The sequence below is a fragment of the Oryzias latipes genome, chromosome 7, assembly GCF_002234675.1.
Source record: "Oryzias latipes chromosome 7, ASM223467v1".
In the NCBI taxonomy this organism is placed as follows: Eukaryota; Metazoa; Chordata; class Actinopteri; order Beloniformes; family Adrianichthyidae; genus Oryzias; species Oryzias latipes.
This window is the reverse complement of record NC_019865.2, coordinates 4,200,383-4,224,385: the sequence shown is the minus strand read 5'-3', so window position 1 is coordinate 4,224,385 and position 24,003 is coordinate 4,200,383. Positions and strand designations below refer to the sequence as shown.

The following is a 24,003-nucleotide window of genomic DNA, read 5'->3' as shown; positions in this document are numbered from 1 at the left end:
TCAATTCCCGCATTGCACGCCCATGAGTCGAAGTGTTCTTGACACTGAACCCCACTTTACCTCTGGTGGGAGGTTGGCGGCAGTGTTCTGCAGCGGAGCTGCCGCCAGTGTGTGAATGTGTGTGAATGGGACTGTAAAACACTTTGGGCCTTGAAGAAGGTAGAAAAGCGCTATATATGTATACGCCATTAATCCTTTCCAGAAATGGCACGACGGGGTGAAGGAGAGCGCTTTAAGGTGAATAAAATACAGACAGTCAGCTCTGCAGCTGCAGCTCCGCTTTCAGCGGAAGTAAACACGGATTTCCCCGCTCATCGCCACAACGTTGGCCTTTTTCAGAGAGTTTTACATATCTCTCTGATCCATCACTAACCAACTAGAATCTATTTCTGTTCGATTCTGTAGAACTTTGGCCCTTTTTGCCGACGGCGTTTTGCTCCGTGGATTAGCCACTGCACATCCGCAGAGCTTCACTCGCTCTTATCTGAGCCGCTGAAAAGCACAGCAATCCGTGTTTTTATGATACCGGCAGCAACACGGCTTAGAGTTTCGGATTTGTTACCCATCCACAGTAAAACCTAAGTAGTGCATGTCTCACAACAACAAAACAAGCTGCTTCTCGCTGAGATCTTGCAGAGGTTCAGTGCGCTCTGCTGCCAGCTAGTGGTCGGAGGTTAAAGTGGAAAACAAGAATCAGACCCTGAAGGACGCTCATAAATAATGAAAAATCATTTTGACAGAATTTTGAATCGATACATGTATTGCCAAATGAAATGTCACACCCCTACATGAGACTGAGGGTGTGAACCATGTGCTGATGTGCAGGAAAGGGAAGAAATGATGTTAGCTCCAGGCATGAATTGGAAAACGGAAGACACAGGAATCATACATGAGTTGGAAAATGTCTGAGGGTAAATGTGCTGAAGTGGAACAGACACAAATTACTATGTGATAAAATAGACCTGCTGGTCCATTTTCTCCTATGTTCTCTTTCCCTTTCTTGGTCAGGTAAAACTGCCCTAAAGTGAGCTGCGTTTGGACAAGAGGCCGACTTGAAAAGAATGAAAAACACTTGTAATAACAGAAAATTTGCCCAGAAGTGGAGTTTGAACTGAAGGTAATTCAGTGTCAGCGGTAATGAACAACGTGAAAAGCCAGCAGTGTTTTGAAATGAAAAAAGGAAAATGGCCACTTTGCTCTGAGCAGAAGTGCAGGATTGCATCTAATCCTCTTTAGTTATAACCTTCAGAAACTGCAGGAAGATGAAACTCTCCTGGAGGGTCCCTCCTGTTTTCATTGAAGCAGTCAAGCGTAGGCTTTAGCTGCAGTCGGGAGGGGGAACGTGTGAGCCGTGGCTGTAAACCTGCTGTGGATTAAAGCGGAACAGTCGGCCTGAAAACAGCGGACATTCCTATCACGACTGCTGCTACCTTTTTCAAACAAAAACCTGCCTCTGATGGCTTTCATGTACTGTGTTTCTGAAACTTCAAATATTTCAAGCACAGCCTGGATGGAGACTCTGGCTTTTGACTTCCTCTGCTGTCGCTCTTCCAGCTCTGAGAACAGCAGCAAAACGACCCCTTTTCACAAAAATAATCCAAATTATGACTTTAAAATGGAAGAAAACTCGCATTTTAAAGAGATGGCTGACTGATATTCGACACTTCTCAACGCCAACCAGTTTTTTACCGTTACATATTCAGTAAACCCAAAATGCTTAGCAAAAAAAAAATATGTGCTAAATGACAGCCTTCCCTAAAATTAACTACAGTAACTTGAAAAAAAAAGGCCAGTAATTATATTTCTGTCTCTGGGCGTACTTAAAGCACACACTTTTTAAACTTGACATCTTCTGATTATTCTATTTAATTACAGGAGATGAGATTCTTTCTTGTTAGTTTTATCCGAGGACCCTAAAGTAATTAAACTTTTGAAGTAATTATAAGACGCCGAAGTCAAAAGAAGAAGTGGCTCCAGTTTTCTCCTTTCATCGAGAGGGTTAACTTAAATCTAAAAATCTATGACTCATTTTTCTTTTTTTTCTTTTCTTTTCGGGCTGTCTACAGGTAAAAAAAAAAGACAAACCTGCATGAGGCACGCAGGTGACTCGTACGAAATATTAAGGTTGTTGACCAGTTAGTGATCCTGTAGAGTAAAATGTTGATGCACAGTCATTTGTTATGCTATGGGCGACAGATCGTAGTGAACACCTACTGTATGCAACACGTTGGGGTGAAGTAGGTAAGACAAAGGCGTGTCGTACAGATGTTTCTTTTTTTTGTTTTCCAACTCCAAACCCTGTGCACTGCAAGGGGGTTCCTTAGCGCTGTTGTGTGCGCTCCTTGCGTGCAACCGGATTGTCCAGTGTAGTGTAGAGTGTAGTTTGTGTGGACACCATATGGGCACTTGTGGATCACGTGCACACCCCGTGCATGTGTGCAGCCTTTGTGCGTGGTCAGTAAGGAGCCAGAACTCACCTTACAAACAGCTAAAGTGGGGTTTTCAGGACATCGTGCAACAGCATCACCCACTGTCATGGGGGGGGGGGGGGGGGGGACACTTACATTAGCCCTATCAATACAATTACCAAACACACAACACAATGGTACTTTCCATTTTCATGTCCTCCCTTGAGGTGGCTGTACAACCTGTGGGTTACTTAGACACACCTGCACTCCAGGTGTGTCTTTAGCTCCAGTGTTTATGTTCTTTGAAGAACCTTTAACGTTTCTGCCGTCTATGCGATTAATTTAAAATTTCAACACATTGGTGGGTAAAAGCAACCTTGCACTTGTATGCAAAATTTTACAATACTGACGTGTTTACCTAAATCAGCTGATTCTGACATGGAGAAAAGCCGCGTGGCAGAGGTGTTTGAATGTTAAGTTGTTTTTTTTTTAATTTGAAATGGTTTATTTCAAGCAATCAGATAGGAATAATACACAAAAACAATCAGTTATACATTCATACAATAACTAATCAAACTTAGGATAATTAGACATGTTAACAAATTTATATAATCCCACCCCTGTTCTACCGTAACCATTTTATTACATGATTTATCATTATCCGGTTCATAACTTTTATCAAACAGAATTAAGAATCCTGAAATATCAATAAAGCACATGACAAAGATGAAGTGCTTAAATTATTTATTAAAAAATAACTTTTAGAAATCAACTAGCAAATGAAGATCAGTTATCCAAAATATATGCAGATTATGTTACTTATACAAGTCATTTATATGATTAAAAGATAATACTATATCAGTGAAATAGACATCAAAAGTTAAAAATATGTGCAGAGAGAGATGGAAAGACTGCGGAAGCGGCCGCCTTTCAGACACATCAGGGGGAGTGAAGATCAGTGAACCGGGAGAGACTCTTAATGAACCCATGGATGAACATGGAGACGTGATCATTACCAATGCGCACAACATAATCTTTGTCTTCCATGCATTGGAAATCAGTTTAAACACATGTAGCGATCAGGCTAATCATTAGCTTGTAGCTCCTCCCAAATGTGGCCAGGGCGTCAAGGTAAGGAAGACATTTTTGGCGGCGAGCAGAAAATTCGCAACACGGCAAAGGAGAGGCAGTCGACGTGAATTTGACGCGTAAATCACATCTGGTGTGAACAAAGCTTTATGTGACGCATTACTGACGTAGCGTCAGTGAAAATCCTTGTCAAGACGTTTATATTCAGAGGAGCGTTTAGTTCCTGTTTGACTATTTTAACTTTTATTTTGACTTTTGGTGGGCCTTGTTAATACTGGTTGACAGTGTGTTTTTCTTGATTTTATGCCATCTTTTGTAAAGCGCTTTGTGATTCTTTCAGTGAGCAGTGCTATAGACCTAAAGATATTCTATTCTATTCTATCCCTCTGCTTGGTTTGACATCCTCAGCATGTTTCCATCTCTTTCATGAGTTGTTATCCAAACTGTATGTAAATCCTGGATCAGAAGCCAAACAGGAGGAGGACCCGGAGCTCTGGTGTCTCCTCCCAGAGCAGCAGCTGTCACATAAAGAGGGGATCAGGTCATTGTGCTGCGGCAGGTTAATGAGCGCCGTCACGGCTGGTCTGGAGAGCCAACAGGAGAACTGACGAGCTCAGAAGGACGAGGGCTGATAGACCAGGTCAATGACAGCTCAGGTTAATGGGGTTGATGGAGTTTTGCATCCGGTCACTGCAGGTCAACAAATGGATCCTTTAATCTGTATTTGATCTGTTCAGGTCACTTAACCCTCTGATCAGAATATTCCACACTTCAGACTTCTTTTCTTGGATTTTGAATCAGACTTTGTGTAATTCCATACTTTGTGTCAGCCTGTTGAGCTGCTTTTATAAGGCAAAGCAGTTGTTTTCTCTTGTGAATATCTTTAAAAAGATATTTTAATGGTAAAATTACTATAAAATTGCTGTTTAGATGAAAAGTTTTGTTAATTAAAATGTGTTTAAGTCCTAAAAACAGACCCATTTCTTATCTACTTCTGCTGTGTGAGCTAATTTTTATAATCAGCTGTGGTCTGAATTATGATTTCTTCATGCGGCAGATTAAAGTCAATATTTGCATTGTTTTTTTCTGGTTCTTTCCTTCCCTGTTCATATAAAAACATTTGTCATGTGTCACAGCCTGGAAAAAGCTTCATGCTCAATGCCTGCTCAGACTTCCTATCCACTGACATGATTTTAAAACATAAAAATAATCATTTTTCTTTTAACTCACTGCAGGTTTGCTGTATTTGTTTGGTTTTAAAAGGTTGAACACACCTGATCCAGGTAATGAGCTATATTATGGTTTGTCAAAGACGAAGGGCGGTAGATCCAAAAACACCAGACTTGGCAGCAAATACTGCTGGGAGATAACAGATAACAGAACATTGACTGACGGGTGTCAGTTAGCGGTCCTTAAAAACTGCAGCTAAGTTTGGGGAGGGGGGGGTTATCCGGCGAGGAACCAGCAACAGTCAGAAAGCATCAAACTGACTTCCACTTGAAAAATGAGGATTCAGACTATTTCAGTGATGTAGTAAAGGGTGTTCACATTGTCCTCACGGTAGTTTAAACAGAAGCTAAATAAAAACATGCAGTTGAAGGCTAACAGACTGTTCTTGTCCTTCCATTTTCCATTTTTGTCTTGGTTGAAAATGATAGAGGGAAAAAAACAAACATAAACTTCTGCAGTTTAGCTTTTTTTTAAATATTTATTTTAAACTTTATATTGCACACTGTCAGTATTTCCACCCAGCTGAGATGTGGGCGATTTTGCATAAAAGACCAACTTCACTCACCGTTTGATCTATTTTCAAAGCATTCCTAGTGGGCTTTTATTCATGATGATGCAGTTTTAAGCCAAAATCCAAAAATCTGTCGTTTTCTAGGACAGAGTTTCTGCAGAGCGGCAGGAGATCATTAGACATTCCCCTTTGAGTTGTGGGCGGGACCATTGGTGCAGAGCATCCCTGCTCCTCTTTCCTCTTTCCAAGAAGATTTTTGTTGACAGTCATTCTCGCTAGCTTACAGCCCCTCACACCCCCAACCTAACATTACAACGCACAATATCGGGACTATCTAGCCGTACAGCTTAGATCCAGATTCCAGCTGAGACGAGGAAAACGAAGACCTTCATGGATCTATTTGTCTGCAGGTGGATGCATCAGAATGGAGCAGATCAAGGAGCAGTCTAATTTTTAAGTCATAAAGTTTTTTTCAAACGGCAATTGTTTTTCTACTCCTGATTCACGATTTAAATAAAGAAATATTCAGAAATGCCATTTAAAGCTTAATTTTCTCTGTTTGCGTCCTCCATCATCACAAAAATGCACGTTAAAAACACAATTTTCATTGAAGTTGCATCTCATTTGTGTCTGATTCTGAAATTTTCAATCATGACAGAAAAACAAACGTGAAATCGGATCCATGGGTGGGTCGGAGTTTTAGATCAACAAAAATGACTCCTGAACTGTTTTTTATTGGTTAGAGATGCTCTCACAAACTCAGACAAATTTTAAACATTTCTGTTTTCCAGGATCTAAAGCTTCAGTTTTGACAGACTGTAGTAATGGCAAAACTAAAAATGAGCTTTTTAATGAAAGATTTTTTATGAAATGCCCCAAAAATAACCCCAAACTGTTTTGCTTCATCATTGAGTTGTCTAATGTCTTTGTCTTTTCTCTCAAAAAGCTTTACGTTTAGTTAACAACATGGTTTTAAGCATCAAACAGGAAGAGTGTATTTTATTGTATTTATTAATTTTACCCAAACTATTCAACACTTCAGTGATATTTGAGACAAAATAAGTTTACAAACTGAACCTCTTTACTACCGTTAATGTTAAAAATGTCTCACTAAATGAAATACTAATTTCTTTTGTTAAAACAGTGTCAGTGGAAAAATACGTCACCTTTTTTGTTTGAGTAAAATCCTGCACACAGTAAACATTTATTCTATGATGCAGTTTAATCTATAGTACTTTACATATTTGTAGTTATGCGGTTGCTGAGCATTATGCATACAATAAACAGCTTTCTTCGTGGATTAGCATTAGTTAACTGCTGACTAATGCTGACTTTGCCGTTTCTCTGTGCCTCCTGAACTTGTACCGTATTTTCCGGACTATAAGTCGCACCGGAGTATAAGTCGCACCAGCCCAAAAATGCATTATAAAATAGAAAAAAACACAGATAAGTCGCACTGGACTATAAGTCGCATTTTGACGGGACATTTATTTGACAAAATCTGAGACCAAGATATAATAACTTGCACAAACTCATATGACACAATCATAGGAGACTGTTTATCTCATAATTTCACAGTAATTCTTTCTCATACTTATTTATTTATTCCTTTCATGAAGCATCATTGGCCAACTAATACTCTGTTTTCATCCTGTATTTGTAGAAACAGTTGTCATTTTTATTTCATTTCTGAATCTATTAAATCATTGGAAAATAGAATATTATGTTTTCAGCCTTCAAGATCTTACTGTAAAAAAAAGGTTTGCTGATTCTCTGAGTCACTTAACATACTCTTAACACTTAACATACCTCATACATCAAATTGACCCAGGAACATCATCTCTGTTCCTCACAAATGAACATAACAAGAGGGTTAACAATGTATTTAATTCAATATATTTCTAATACAAGTCGCTGCGGAGTATAAGTCGCACCCCTTGCCAAACTATGGAAAAAAAGGGCGACTTATAGTCCTGAAAATACGGTAGTTGCTTGAGGTTGGACAGTGGATAACGCACCGCTCAGCTAGGTCTTCGGTCATCCCCGCCCCCCCAGTGCAAAACTAGGACCTTGCTAGTTAGCATGGTTGACCTCTGTTCCACATAGACCCGAGGAACACGGCAGCTGCTACAAAATGTTCATAAGTTGATTTGCATTTCATGTTTCTAAAATAGTTCAAATAACATCAGGCCTCAAACATTTCCAACTCTGGCCGTCTTTGCAAAACGTTTGGACCCCCGTGCTCCAGAAAGTTCTGAGCAAAGCAAACAAACACAAATAGTGGAACATTTCTAAACTAAAGCTAAGATGTTGGACCAAACCCAGTGTAGAAAAACTTAAAACCGTTAAGTTTGTGACGTGCAAAAGCTTATTATTACTGGTTCTGCTTTTTCCAAAATACTCCACTCATTTAATGAGTTGTCCTGTTGAGCTTTGTTGTGATGAAAAGGGTCTTTACCAACATGAATAAAAGCTTTTTTCTGTTTGCTTTAGCATTTATGTGAAGATGCGGCAGATAACTTTACCAGTCTTGTGCTGTCGCCTGTTGGTCAGTTATCAGTTAGTCATGAAAAAGACGACTGAGATGAGGATCCAGAAGGTACACGGCATGAAGAACATCTTGTTTACAAGATCTTTATGATGGCTGATGGCACAGAGAGAACTGATCGATCTAGCCTACAGCCGTCTTAATGCTCATTAAAGGTACATAAACTAACAGTTTCCCTTTAGAGAATTATAGTGTTTCTGAAGTGCATCTCAGTTTACTGTAGTTTAGAGATCCTGTTCGTGATGACATCCACTTTTGCTCACCTATCATCCCAAATCTTTTTCTTTCTCCACATTTGCAGGAGGATTTTAATGGATTTTGCTGAGACAGATTTGGATGGAAAGGATGTAAGCGTCACGCAGCAGAAGACAGATGATGTGCACAGACAGACAGACAGAGCGCAGCCAGCTGTCACTGCGGTCTGACGCTCACTTCGGCCTCCACACTTCCACCCAGAGATGATTCCCTCTCGGCCTGCGCAGAAATCCTCCTCGTTGAGCCGATAACGCTCCCTGCAGCGTTTAAGTGGATCACTGCCTTTACTGTAAAATCCTCTCTGAAGCCAGCGGGTCAGTTTGATTACCGGAAAGTGCTGGATCGTCACTTTACTGCTGCAAGCCGATGCAGTAATGGTGCTTTTGGGCTAAAATCTGCATGATGAGCACTCTGCCGAGTCTGGACGGCTTTCTGTTGCAGGATTAAGAAACAAGCGTTTAGTAAATGTTTTAATCTTTTAGCAAATAGTTTGAGCAAAAACGTCACATCCTCAAAAACTCACCAAATTTTTTTCTGGGCATAGGGAACAAATTATGATGACATCGCAGCGGCAAAAACCACCAAAAATATGAATGAGGCCAAAATCTCTTATGAGGATATTTCAAAACACACATGTTGGGGATATCCGAAAGAAAGTTTTGAAATTATGATTGAACAGCCACAGGCTCTACGGCCTGGTGGTCATGTTGTGGCAAAGAGTAAAATTTGCCAATTTGCGCAACTTCCCACAATATGGGAAAAGAAAACTTTTGTTTGTTGATCTGCACAAAATTTCACACGCATTTCACACAGGTGAGTGTACAACCACAGGCAAAGTTGACCTCCGATAGAGGCCGCCATCTTAAATTTTCTAGGTTAAAGCACCTTTACTACCATCTACATTTTCGATGCATCACCTCCTCGAGCGTCCTTGGAAAGAGCAACTTGAGAATGGATTGTTGGATTTGAAGTTTGTAAATTTTTGAAGGGTGTTAGCGTAGCGACCACGCAAAAGTAACATTTCCCTGTTGCTCGCATAATTTTACCAGAATGTTGTGAAAATTTAATACATGAATCCCTGACTCAAGCTGAACGAAATGACATAACATACGAAAAAAAACCTTGGTTGCCAAGGAAACCCTAAACTTTACTTGTGCGGATTTTTCTAAATCTTGCATAAATCTTTTCGTCACACCCATGCAAGCAAAAATACAAATGGTTGCTATGGGGATAAAACCTTTTTTAAATTTTTTTTAACGTATTTGTCACATGCAGCTCTGACCAGGGCGGCAGAGGGAAAGTTAAAGGGCATATAGCTCAACCAGTAAGGGTGTTTCAGGAGGGGGTTACAGGCCTGGGGAGCGCCTGCCGGCCATAAATGTGGCTCACCGCCTTCATTATTTTTGCTGTTTTCAAGTCGTAAATTTGCAAAAAATCTAGATTTATTTCAAAGATACGGAGTCAGAGATGGATTGGGTTTTAGAAGCCGCCGCTGTGTCACAGACAAAACAGCATCCAGAAGTTAAAACAGCTGATTTTAAGACATTTCCATACTGTACCATGCAGCTGTGTTCATGTCAAAATATGAACCCTGGAAACCTATTTTGATACCAGCCTGGAATTTTCCAGAGTTGCCTGTTTTCAAGAGTGACTCAGGAGATTCTGCTACTCTGCCTCTGCTGCCACTTTAATCCCACAAATGAAAAAAGCAAGCATGAGTGAATCGAGATAAAAGCTGGCATGAGCAGAAGAGAACTTTAAATGAAGAAGTCCAGGGCTTTGCTGAACTTCCCGAGGAGCTGAAATGTGAATGGGCTCCCAGTCAATCATGCGGTTCTCCACCGGCAGACGGGGATTATGCTCTGGAAGGAGTCACTTGAGTATGGAGAGGAGAGCTGCACAAGTTCAGAGATGAGTCTATAATGGTGAAAACAACAAGATCAGGGAGGAGTGAAGCAGACTGAGATAAAATGAAGCTCGTGGAGGGCAGGTGATAAAGTACCAGACGTTTGCATAAAAGGAAAAAGGGATAGACCAAAGGGAGTAAAGAGATAGAGAGGCATCGGAGAGCAAGACGGAGTGCAGTCACAGTCAATGAGGCACGGAGAGGAAAGACAAATGTGTCTGCATGGGAATTATATCCACGCAGGCTGTCGTCCCGACCCGCCAAATGAAAGCATTTCTCTGCGCCGCACATTTCCCATCAGTCTCACTAAGAGGAACGGCGGACTCGCATGCCCCTGAGGTTAACGCTCCAATAAGACTCCCCGTTCGCCGTCTCCACGGAGACAGCCCGGATGACATCATCCCCAGTGAGGGCCAGCAGAGTAACCGACTCAGTCAAGAGTCCCGACCCCCCACCCCCACCTCTGTGATGCTTCCTGTTTCTCCAAAGCTCTGTTCCTGTTGATCTAGATGAGGCTAATCTACTTCTTTCCCTCAGTCTGTCCCTTCTCAGCTCTGCAGCAACCTTTTAGTCAGAATCAAATAACTGAGACCCTCTTCAGCCGCTGCAGTATTGTTCTGAATGCCTGATGGCCATTCTGGTTGTACAGAACATCATGTTGCTACAACAATCCATCTGGAAAAACTGTCAAAACTGTGGGAATTTTTCTTTTTTGAAAGCCTTAGTCACAACTGCCCTCACTGGCGGGTGAAAAATGGGCAAACCTGTACAGGTCATGTACAGTAGGTGGCCCACACCAAATATCACAGTCATAGTTCTCTCTGTGAACCAGTAGCATTTTTTTTCTACAGGCCTGCTGCGGGCGACGTGTCGTAGGGAGCACACACACAACACGTAAGGGTGAAGGACAGATTTTTCCTTTTTCCAACCCCCCCAGATCCTGCGCACTACTTGTGTGCAGCCTGATTGTTAAGAATGAGTGAGTTAGACAATTGGACGGTTGGTAGTGCGGCGACCTCCACGACCCGTGTGTGCAGCATTTGTAAGGTGCCGGTACTCTCGCCCTACGAATGACCGCAGGGGATGGGTAACTCCAGGACTCGAGGGCCACATTCCTGCATGTTTTCCAACACACCGAGCTTTGGCGTGTTCTAAGTGGCTGGACACACCTGAACTAGTTTATCAGTCATGAGTAGGGCTTGGATATCTGGAAATTATGCTGACACGGCGGCACTCGAGGCCTGGAGTTGCTCATCCCTGGACTGGAGTGTGGCGCTATGCCACCGTATGACAGCATCATAAGTGCGTGCAACTTCCCTTATCCTTACGAACAGTTCATGATACACTTGACCACACAGGACAATGGTGCGTTCCATTTTCATGAAGTGAGGGGGGCTCATCTGGGGTGGTTACTGTGATTTAAACTCACGACAATCAGAAAGGAAATCTTAAAGCTTTAAAACCGTTTTTTTGTGTGTGACTAATATTGATTTGCCCCACAGAATAACAGGTGCTAAATCCCATTTTAGCCAGACTTCATTTCAACAACCAAAAAATACTTTTCCCCCCAGTATTTCATATCAGCACACCAAAAGCATAACAGATGTTTTCGTTTATAGTTTCAGATCACATAAATGTTCCAAAGAAATCATGTTATTGGTTAAACTAGGACATGTTTTCTGTTGAATTAGGCACATTTGCTTAATATTTGATACTATAAAAAGCCTTTGCTAATGTGGAGCAGAGACTGATTTGAGTTAAATGTTTTTTTTTTTTGTTTAAAAAATCTGAGAGTAAAAGAGTAGTCACACAAGGTCATTTGTGTTGTCCGGGAGGTTCTGGTGTTTCTAGGGGGATAAAAAAGCTCAACAGGTGGTGGTGGTTTTAAAAAAAAATATATTTCACCTCAAAACAAACCATCTCTGAATCATTTTTTCATCTAAGCCTTTAAGATCTGATGATTACTCCTAAATCTCTTGATTCTGTTAAGGTTTTGATGTTGTGAACAGATGCATTGTTCGTCACATCAGACATTCTGCTCTTTTCCTGGTTCTAGTTTAATAAATGGATGGCTCCTGAGTGCAGAGGTTAAATGTTTTTGTATTAATAAAACTTTGAGGAGAGATATGAAGTTTTTCACCACAATAGACGGCTTCCACATTACGTGCAGTCAGCTGGTCCATCATGGATAGAATCTGGGAAAACCGGCCATGTGATTACATCCAGGAATTGGTCACTGGCTTATCTGCTGCAGCGATAACTTCCTCCAATTTTCTTGTGGACCTCTGCAAACTGCAAACACTCGACACCAGGAAGCTGCAGACTAACTATTTACAATCCATGACGTGTTTTATAAAGTAATTAACTTTAGAGGTGGAGTCGCTGTCAGTCTGCGATGTCTCCAATGTGACATGAAGGTGGCCACTGTTCTAGAAGAGGATGCAGAAGACAGAGTTAGATGGAGGAAGCTGAAAAAAAATGACACGTGACTTGCTATCATTATATTTATGCTCAACTTTATTAATTAATTTAGCACTTTTTAGGCAGAATCTAAATCCCATTTGGCCCTCCCAGTGGAGAGTATCTTCATATTCAGATGCTACTACCAATCAGTGATGTCATCAATATTCGGCCGTCATTTGTGTTGGCGCGTAATTGCCAACGTACAGGAAAATACGCAACTTTTGTTTAAAAACTTTAAAAAGTCAACACGACGCGGATCGTGGAAGGGATACCCAGCCCTAGGTCCTTACAGCCTACCCTTAAAAAAAGGTCGGACACCACACACACAGCTTCAAATGCCCCAAACAGATGGAGCAATAGGGAGGAGCCAGAGGGAGTGAATTTGGCCTTCGTTTTGGTTTCTTTTAGCCGAGTTACCATCAATTATTTAAATGAGACGTTTGTGTCATGTTTTACATGAACCTTTTTGGTTGTTTTTGTGCTTTTTTTGGGGGGACATTTAACTCCTAATTGTGGTTCCATCCATCCATCCATCCATCCATCCATCCATCCATCCATCCATCCATCCATCCATCCATCCATCCATCCATCCATCCATCCATCCATCCATCCTTCCATCCATCCATCCATCCATCCAACTAACTTGCAGCTTCATGCAAAAACAGACATTTGCACCTGTGAGGGGCAAATCATGGTCACCAGTCAGGGACCAGTTGTTGCTGTACCTTGGTTCACACAGGTGTCTGCACTTTTGGGATGGTAGTTGTTTATATGAGGAATGTCTCTAAAAGCTTTTATTATTGTTTAGGTTTCTCATGGGAATACAAGACCTTTCCAAATGACCTTTTTAATTTGGTCATTTGTTTAAAAGTAGTCAGATCTGAGCGTTTGCAAAATTGAAATCTATCCTATTTAAATTTTTGTTTCCATCACTCAGCTCAATTTTTCTAGTGTTGTTGTCGACTGACTATATTGGGCTGTCGGCATGTGTTGCTGGCAGCGACGGCACACCCCGGGGACTCTTGGTCATAGTCACATCTGCCATGCGTGCTCCACCATGGCACCACTCACAGCTGATAGAAAGAGAATACAATAATCACTAGCGGATGAGAACGGAGAGAACAAAGTGTTCCTTCTGGCCTTCTGGTGTTATATAAGTGCATCAGCTGAGTTGTGTAATTTTACTAAAGTACCACAGTGAAGCAAATATTGGCTTTAAAATAACTTAATGTTCGAAGGGTGACTAAAAACCATTTTTGTGCCATTGTTACCTGGATTTCTGACAGAAGCAAAAGCCAAACTAGAGGTGTAAGATGATCTGTTTATGAAAAACTGAGGTACTTGTATTCTACTTGTATGCTCCTCTCTCTGGGGTTTTGCTCTAATGAAATGGGGAAAATATTCATAATATTTCCCTGCATTACCGTCTATTCTTGCAGGTGGATACAGGCCGTCTGCAGACATAAAAAAGGTAAAACTGTACTAGGCATGCAGGTGAGCCATACAGAATATTAAGGTTGTAGTGATCTTGTGGAGTGAAAATGTTGACGCACAGTTTTTTTTATGCTGCGAGCGACAGGTTGTGGTGAACACCTATGCAGCACGTAAGGGTGAAGTAGGTGAGATGCAGGCGTATCGTACAGATTTGTCAGTTTTTTTTTAAGCCCCTGCAAACCCTGTGCACTGCAAGGAGGGCTCGTTAGTGCTGTTCATGTAAGTGTGCACTCTTTGCGTGCAGCCGGATTGTCTTATTTCCCCAATTTTAACAATCTGAGTGTAGTTAGTGTGAACATACAGGCATTTTCGTATCACGTGCACACCCCGTGCATGTGTGCCTGGTCAGGAAGGAGCCAGAATGGGCAAACCTGTATGGCATCACGCAGAACATATCACGGTCGCAGACCGCTCAGTGAACCTGGAGATAGAATATGATCATGCACATTTATTTGCAAGCTTGCTGGAAGCGACGGGTCACAGTGAACAATTAAAATGCAAGGCTGATGTCAGTGAGACGCAGGCAAATCATATGGATTTTCCACTTTCAATGAGGAGCCAGTACTCGCACCTGACTAACAACTAGAGTGTGGCAAATGAACACTGTACAACATAGTCATCTGTATGTCACAAGTGCATGTAATTTCTAACCTGTACAGGTGCATATGACTATTTTAGAAAATTTAGTTAGCAGGACGCATGTTTGATTTGGGTCTGTTTAGATTTGTTTGAAAAACCTTTTCGGGGTTTCGTTCGTCAGAGATGGTTCGTTCCGTTTTCTGTCACTTGTGCTGCTGAAGTCTTTAAGAAAACAATTAAATTTGATCAAATGGACCTCCAGCAAAGGTCATCACCGCTGAAACATGTTACATCCTCCCATAACGTGCAGGTATGGACGTGCAAACTCACTGGGTCTGCTCTCATTTATCCATCGCTCTACCTCCTGAAAGGTCACAGTGTCCTCTGGGAACAATTGAGCTGCAGAAAAGAGCGCCATTAATTATGAATATTGTTACACTAAATGAGTGAGAGAGCAAACCTGAAGGTCGCCGATGGGGAAAAATGAGTAATATGGCCGCTGAAAGATGCTTCTGCTGTCAGTCCTAATGTCGCGTCATGGAGAAACGCTCTCGGTATGCAGATGCTGGTCATACAAGCTTCACGTATGTTTAAAGACAACTGTTAGAATGCAAACAAAATATTTTAGTTGAAATAACAAACTTATCTCTATAGCTAACTGAGACTTTCTTTAGTCTTTTTCTCATCGGATTTAGCTTGTTTTTTCAGCTTGTTCTGTGTGGTGTGCATGGATTGTTAGTTTCTTTTCAATTTTAAAATAGTATAATCTATTTTTTTAATCTCTTTATTGCTCTTTTGAGCCTCTTTATAGCTGTTTCAAATAATTTATTATTGTAACATCCAAACATACACTTTCCGTATTCATTATATTCTATACTATTAGAGCTTTTCCGTGTATTTTATTTTCTGTACATTTTCCGTTTGTCCTGGTCAGGGTGACCGGGTCGCTGGAATTTACTCAGTTACTTTTGGGCGAAGGCAAGCTTCGTTTTAGATATTTTACCTGTCCATGTTATATTTACTATATCTAATTTCGCGTGAACACAATTTCTTGATGCTTTTTAATGTATTTACATTCTCACATTTTGCTTTACAAATTTGATTCAGCTGTTTTAAACTAGTTATATCAAAAACTTTACTACAAAGAATTTCACATTTTCTATGATTTAAAAGTTTCTATATCCAGGAAAAAAATTTCCATTCTTTCCGATTATAAATATGACCTTTTCTGACATAGTTTTTAACATTTGTAAAGTTTTAAATAGATTTTTGGGTTGGCTTTTTGTTTATTGTTTATTTTTAGTTGAACCAGTCGTAATTTGAGTCTCTTAAGTAAAGGACTCAATGGCAGTTTCACTCCATAAAAGCTTCATCAAAAATACATTCTGAAATGTTGAGTTTAAGGGTCAATTCAGGCTGGACACATTTGGTCCGCTTTAAGTGAACCAGAGTTTGTTTCCCCTGACAATTCGAAACAGAACCCTGATTCTGAAATTCAGAAATTGTTTTCCCAACAAACTATATGTCATGAACACTTATCAACGTTCCTTAACACCGACGTCTCCTCATCACTGCAGCTTCTAGCATCCTCTGAGTTACAGCGCACGGCTCGTCTCCTTGCCAGTAACCGCCTTGCAGCACGCCTCCGCCGTACCAAACTTACAACTAAAAAGTTTTGCTCCCGACGTTCAAAACTGGTAATCAAAATAGAAAGGATCATAAAACGCACCACGTCTGTCTTTGTCATTTTGTCCCGCCCTCGTAGTTCCTGGCCAATGACTGAAGAGATCTTTAGTCCCGTGATTTTGTTTACACGCTTCGGTCCGGAGCAGCTTGATATCAGTCTGAATTCAGACCAAATGCAAGGTTCAGGACTCAAACCTGGAATAAATTAAACGGACTTGATCCGAAACAAAGGATTTGTCCTGTTTGAATAAAACCCTACATAATCAGGAAATGAAGATAGAAGATGCTTTTTTTCTTCATAAAAGTTTGGATTTTATGTAATAAAATGATGTATAATAAGATGTTTGAATTCTTTGATCGCTTTAGAACTCAGTTCTTTGGAATCTGAGATTTCTAAAGATGTTCTTGACACTTTGACAGCAGTAAAAAGACAAACGTTTTAAGAAGACAAACAGGAAAATGTTTGGAGAAAGTATAAATGAAACGTGAACCTCCTTAACACTCGGTTTACTAACCTTTTCCTTTTTAAATATTAGTCCGGATCATTGCACCGAAGCCTTAATTTAACTAGAAAAAGATGTTCCCTTTAGAAAGAGCGCTCAGTGGTTTTGTGGTGGACTCCCAGCCAGCAGAAACCTCTGGCAGCGTCTGAGCGAGCAGCCATCTGCTCAACTGGTTGTTTGCAGGAGGCCAGAGAGGCGAGAGATGAGCTTAGTGAAGCTTTAAGCGTGGAACCGGCTGGTGGAGGCGCAACAGCAGCACAGGATAGAGCCATCATAGAGCAAAGATGTAGTTATCTGGAGACAAAACTCAGGACAGAAACCAGGAAGATGAAGCTTCGTCTATCGTGGGTTTGGGAAATCCATCTGGACTGAAGGCTGTGGTGAGGAGGCTTAGGGAAAGGTGAGGCTATGATAAAGCTCTGAGTGTTCATGCACGATTATGGACAAATTTAAATGTGAGGAATGGGGAAAGGCTGCTAACCCGACAGTCAACCAGCATGAAAACCCGTTTTAAAAAGCTTGTGGAAAAGTACCATTTATCCAGATCTAAATCCGGGAGCGAAAACAATCAAATTTTAGCAGTTAAGTTTAATGAATTTTTCCAAATTACAGTTAATGTGTTTGTTAAACTGCTTTAATCTGTTATTATCATATTTTCTGTTACCCCCCCCCCCCGTTTCTTCCATTTTTTTTTATCTCTGCTGGGAAATATTGATAATTTTGACAATAACTGTTAAAAAAAACGTCATAAAAAACATCAGAAACAATAAAGTGGCTGTTTTGGAAAAGAAAGTTGCTAATTATAACCAAAAGTTGCCTAAAATATGAGTTTTTTTCAAATATGTAATTATAAAATGTAACAAATATGAATAAATTTATTTATAATTAGTTTTTTCAGATTTTTTATTAGATTTTAAAGGTGTAATGTCATATTTGCCATTTAAAGAAAAGAATCGGCGAGCATGGTGTCTGCATTGCGTTGAAATCCATAGTACTGGAGAGTCCTGCACTACATAGTATTTTGAGGCATTTCGGACAAAGTTTTCAAAATGGCCGCTCCATGTGACCTACTGTGGTTACGTTGTTCATTGTTTCATCGCATCATCGCAATCGTCAACCATGTTAAACGGGATGGGCCAATGTGGTCGCAGTGCTGTTGCCGACATGAAATAGCATCATGAATACAGGTTTTTTATGCAACTGCTGACCGTGCCGGCTGCCATTTTTAATACTTTCTTTTTTTAAGGGCTCAGGGCAAGGGCCACCCTTTGACTTGGTTTGGCACCGAAGATGTCGCCGGCGACACTGAAAATAACACACACTCTGACGTACTGCAACTCCTCGACCACTAATGCAATTGACGTGAATCAGCTGATTCTGACGTGATTTGCAATATTATACCACCAAAATGTACCACAACACGATTGGCTGACGCAATCAGCTGATTTATGTGTCAACATAGCTTGCTGAGAACGTAGCTTTTAGTGTTGCATAACACTGCAAGGTTGCTTTTCTGCGCTTCAGAATCTGTTGGAATGATGTTAATTTCACAAACGGTTGAAGAGTTACGGTAGTCAAAAGAATGTCAACTCTGGAGCTAAGGCTTTTAAAGGGTTAAACGAATAAGACGGGAGAAAAAAAAATAGAAAAGAAGCATAAATCAAAAGAGGATTTAATAAAAAATAAAAAAACACGAATGGGGAAAAACTGTGTTTTGCACAAAGACAGAACTGGCAGCCGACTGTCATTTGAATGTTGCTGTGAATGAAGAATCGAGACCCAGACTGGAGTCGCACGTAAATCCCACAGAGCGAGTGAACAGTTTGCTTTTTGCTTTTATTTTATTGACGTGTTCTCCCTACCATGACAAAGGTGGACAAAGGTGGAAAGATTTCATGTAATCCATGGACACCAGTGAAGATCACAAATCATTGAAGAAAAAAGGTTCAGCGCACTGTCTAGTGGGTCTAGATGACCCAACTCCCAATGTTAAAGTGGCTAGGATAGCACAAGGGTTAAACTAGAAATGTATTTTGTCTGTTTACTTGCTGTTGTTTCATCTGTGGGAGTAACATTGGTTGTTATAAGGAACTTCAATCCGAGTTTTTTACAGTCAAATACCCATTTTAACCACGAGTTTTAGACTTAAAGCTGCAAGAAAGGACTTGTGAACGTCTCTGGCTGGAGCACATGCAAACTCATTATTCCTCATAAAATTGATTTATGACGTGAGCTATATTTGGAGTGCAACATGCTCATATGATATTCATTTTGGGGTCTAGAACTTCAGCTTTGACTACTAGAAGAGTAATGCAAAACAGAAAAGCAATTTGAAAAGTCCTGCTGCCAATGGAAGCCTATTATTCAGATCTGAGAACAGTATATGTTCCAATCTGCAGCTCTTCTCCTCGTTCTAAAACGGCGTTCTCTTTTTGTTTTCCAGGTTGTCTCGCAGCAGAGGAGCCTGATCTTCTCTGAAGCTGCCAGCGAGCGTTGAGTTGCAGGGTTCAGAAATCCCTGCGCTGCACTCGCCTCAGTCTCAGGGCGCTCCGGCGTTTGCAGCTCCGGTTTAATTAAAGAGGAGAAAACTATCTCAAAATGCAAAGAAGATTATCTTGCTTAGCTTGAAGTTCCTGTTTTTTGTTGCTGACAGATCTATCAGGTTTGTTCAGACAGATCAGAGATCAGCTGAGAGCCTGGCCTGAATAACTGCTTCTGTCTGAGGAAATAAAACTGAGTTATAAAGGCTCCCTCCTGGATTATTGGTGGAATACATTGTTCTCTAACTGCCCCTCTGCTGCCTCCTCCTTGTTCTGGATTCTAGTCTCCACGCTCCAGCTTGACCTCCCGGTTTTTGCAGGATAAATCCCCTCCAGCACATTCATCTTATTGTTTCTGGGAGGAACATGCCAGAACTGGAATCCGAATGAAAATAAAGCAGAGGAAGAAGTGACAGAGCTGGAGAGGAAGGAGCCTGAAGGGCAGATGGCTCAGAAACACTAACATCTGGATGAATAAAACATGTGAGCAGAGGAGGGGGGTCGTGACATCTGGAGGAGAAATGAATGACTCTTTTTCCACTTCATCTTCCTCGTTTCTCATTCTGCTCAGTTTTTGAGGACTAACATCTGCGTTGGGTTCACCCTCATGTTTCTGCCCCTGTGGAGCTCAGTCACCTGATCACACAGAAACCAGCGTCTTTGACCCCCCTCCCTCGTTGTGCTCTGTCCGTGTGATGGTGCATCCCCTCCTCCCGGTCCAGGAGACATGCCTGTGCTGGAGATGGCAGTGAGTCCTGTGAAGTCCCTGCTCTGGGAGCAGTTCCCCCCCATGTCGCAGTCCCGCGTCTACTCCTCCACCGTCCACCACGAAGGCCTGCTGTATGTGGTGGGGGGCTGCAGCGAGACCGGCACGCCCCTGGACAGCGTCGAGGTTCTGGACGTAGAGAGCCAGACATGGAGCCAGCTTCCGCCTCTGCCCAGGGCTCGGGCGGGGGCTTCAGCTGTGGTGCTGGGGGGCCAGGTGATGGTGCTGGGAGGCATGAACCGGCAGCAGACACCACTGGCTTCTGTGGAAATGTACCATCCTGACGAGGGGAAGTGGGAGACAAAGGCCAGTCTGGGTCAGCCCTCCATGGGGGTCACAGCAGTGGAGAGAGGTAAGAGTCAATGATGGAAGTCTACTTTTATGAGGAGAACTTCAAACAAGTTCAATGACTTCAGAACTTTGCAACAGCAGGTCTCCTAAGCCAGTGTTTTTCAACCATGTGCCATGGGAGATGGTCAGGTGTGCCGTGGGAAATGACCCTTTCCGTGATCTAAAAACATTTACCATCTCCAGGATGTCAGCTCTGTGTTCATCCAAACAAACCCTGATAAAACACTAAGTAGTTAGGAATATGAAAGATTATAAAATACTTTTTTCTTTGTGTTTATTTAATTCTATTAAAGACATTTTGGTAAGAATGACGGTACCGCGATTTATCCGCAGCATCAGACGTTTTCGGAAAAGTCTGTGTAGACTGGACGTTGTAGCTTTCCACAGAATCCGGTATCAGACCGTGGAACAAGTGAACAAAACAATGAAGCTCAGAGAAGAGAGTCTGTCTGCGATCGGCGGCTGTTTGCACTACATCTCCCATGATGCATTGGGTTAAAGTGACAGCGTCTCAGCGCACAATAAATCTTCGTTGTTTAACGTCTTGAAACCACAACGAACACACATCAAACAGTTTTTAAATCTTTTAACTTAACTTTTATTACATCTTTTAGAAAAAACAGCTGCAACTTCCAGCTTTTTCTGCCACAATAATTATCACAAAAATGCATGTGAGATTGCAGAGGAGCTATAGATCAATACAGACTATAGAGTTTTCTCCTTTATTTTTTGGATCCTGGTGTGCCGCGGGATTTTTGTCAAGGTTTAATTGTGCCGTGGCTCAAAAAAGGGTGAAAAACACTGACCTAAGCTACGTTTACGCCGGGCATATGAGGCAAGAACACGCTAAATGCTGGTTCTTAGTATTCACACTGAACAAGCAGGGGGGGACTTCTTCTTCTTCTTCTACGGTTTACTAGCGCAGGTACCTACAGTTGAAAGAGGCTTGGTGCAAAAATGTTGAAGCGGTACAAATTTTTGTCAACCTGATTTTACTTTCCACGTGTGTTCAATGGCTGCACCTTTTGCACGTAGAGCTGAAGAACTTGAGTGGCAACGTGTGAAGGCTAAAGTTTTAAACACGGAAACCGGAAACGTACGTTCGCACTCGTTTTACATAGTAGTGGAGCCGGTTATTAAAATAACTGTGCATTTTGAGGAACAAACACCATCTTTACAAACGGCCATTCTGGAATTTTGTCACAGCTAATGTGCTTTTCTGAAAGATGGGTTCCTAAGGTACATTCAAGCCAAATTTAGCGCTTGTACCACAAAAGACACAAGTAGTCTGAAACGTCAACCTAACCGGCTCCGCTGCAGACTTTTCATTGGAGATGGCCGCTTGAATGCGTGTTGTGAACGTTGCTTACAACTTTGGTATCCTTCACGCTTCTCAAGATGACGAACTTCAGCATCTTTTTGTTATTTGTGCAGTTTTATTATATCTTCTTATACTAGTTTTGTGCAAAGTGGTTTGGCAAATTTGACGTTTTTAACACCATTTCAAGGTCAGTTGCTTTCCTCGATGAAGTTTGGAATTGTTGTAGTTTTCAATCCTTTTCAAAACTCTTCTTCCTCTGTGATTATTCATTCATAAATCCATATAATATTGTAGATTAAGTGAATTGGTATTTTTTGATTTCACAAAGATGTAGAAAAGTTGAAGGAGCAGGAATAATAGGACAATTGCCTGACTTCTATTGTACATAGCTTGGTTTTTATTTTGAAATATAATATAATATATATTTATTTTGTTTTCTTAGTTAAGTTGAACAATTCATTAAAAAAAAAAGGTTGCTGTGATTTAAAAAAAAAGAGGTCCGTGGCAGAATGAGGATTTGGACGAGAGGTTCTGTAATATGTGAGGAATAAACCATTTGATGCTATCAGGGGGTAAATGCACATCACACATCTAACACTGTAAAATCCAGGGATTTGCTGAAATTGATAGAAAACCTGAAGCAGAAACCCAAAGAAAATAGGTCGTTGTTGTTCTTGTTGTGGTTGTTGTTGTAGTAGCACTTCTTTCTTCACGGTTTCCTGTGTTTACATCCTGGGCTGCCTGCTGTTGCCCGCCGAGCAGATGAAGTCTGGAATCAATGTGACCTTTTAAAGAAATGGAGAAAAAGTCGGGCTGTGTTTTTTGCACATTTTATTCCACACAGTGAAGCCGTGTACAAGCAGAATCCACAGAAGCGCGGCTGCTGAGTGGAATGCTGATCAATGTGATGCATCAAACCTGCATGGTGTCAACTGGAGGAGATTTGATGAAAAATCCTATTTTAGGGAAATAAGCCATTCTGCACATGGATCCGAATATTCTAACATATAGAATGTACGGAGGGAAGCCTTAAAGTCTGTTTTAGACGCTTGTAAATTTAAAGAATTGTCGGTTTTTAGATAAAACGTTTTTAAGGATTCTTGTTTAAAGGCTAAAACCACAAATATTTAACTTTGCAACAGTTTCTATCAGCTAAAGAGGATATTTTGGTCAGATTGCAGTGGATTTTTTGGATCCCAAAGGCAAAACGGTTTCAGTCACAATGGTGAGTTGAGGTTGAGTCTTGATCAGAAATTATGTTCAGGCTTCCACGGCGTGTGTTAATTTCTGATTATGCACACTTCGTTGGCATTTATCCCTTACCTAACAGCAAAGGGCAGGAGGCTGATGGACGACTGATTTCCTGTTTTCTAACAGGGAGGATGCAGAAACGTCACTGAAGCTGTGGTTCCATGAAAACGTCCGATTCTAAAACACAAGACAACAGGATTAAAAAACACGACGGTTTTGTTGATGAATCAGACCTGCTGATGTCCATCTGTGAGTCCAGATCCATGATCTGATGGAGAACAGGCTTTCTTCAGATTTTTCTGCAAAGTAGTCCCTCACGATCACACTACCACCACCGTGTCTGCTGTTCTAGTGTTCGTTTTTGTGTTTGTTTGGCTCCAGATGTGGTGTAGATGCTTACTGTTTGTTGAAAGGTTTTGGAGATCATCCAGATGTATCTGAGTCTTGGTGTCTTTTCTCTTGATTGAGTTTTCAAGCCTTTTTTGTGTCAGTCACTCCTGAAGGTTTTCTACTGTTCCAGCTTTTTCCTTTGTCTGGATGATGAATCTCACCGAGGTTGTGTGGAGGCTGAAAGTTGTTGAAATCTTCTGAAGGATCTTAAATGAAATATATTTTTCAATTTACAATTTAGTATTAAAGAAACATTACATTTTAATTCATTGTTTGCTTCAAAATTATTTAAAGTAATCCACTGCATTGTAATTTGCCATGAAGTTTTTGTCTAAATCCAAAAGGAATCGCAAAAAGGAATCTGAATCAGAATCCAAAATAAAGGATCTGTATCCAGACTGTACGGCTGGATCACTCCAATATTGGTTGCCATTTATTTGATAATAGATTAAAACATGATCTGAGTGGGACTTTAGGTTAGATCTGTTGAAAACATCTGGTGAGATCTGGTGAAAACCCTGAAAAAGGGTTTCAACTGTTTACTGCTCCAATTGCTTTAAATTTGGAATTGCTTGACCTTGTGATGGTTTTGTAGCATCACACCACCAGTTCCTAACAGCTCTCACTCTGAGTTAAACTTCAGAATCCAGTTACCCATAAGAACAGAAACCCTGTGATAACAGGACTTGGATGAATGAGAAGTTGTTCTTCT

General features: G+C 41.1%; 1 protein-coding gene and 1 long non-coding RNA gene across 2 annotated transcripts in view; one reads left to right on the top strand and one right to left on the bottom strand.

The window, feature by feature from the left end:
* Positions 1 to 24,003, top strand: part of klhdc8b (kelch domain containing 8B) — a 142,246-nt gene that overhangs the window by 12,492 nt on the left and 105,751 nt on the right. The window contains exon 2 of the mRNA XM_023956361.1: positions 19,116 to 20,330. Within this exon, the coding sequence (XP_023812129.1) occupies positions 19,940 to 20,330 (391 nt within the window). The 5' untranslated portion in view covers positions 19,116 to 19,939. The remainder of the gene's footprint in view (positions 1 to 19,115; positions 20,331 to 24,003) is intronic.
* On the bottom strand, positions 22,115 to 23,491 carry LOC110015328. Its single transcript, XR_002873504.1, has 3 exons — positions 23,302 to 23,491; positions 22,974 to 23,078; positions 22,115 to 22,435 (listed from the first exon to the last, which is right to left on the bottom strand). It is a non-coding gene; the product is annotated as an uncharacterized LOC110015328 (long non-coding RNA).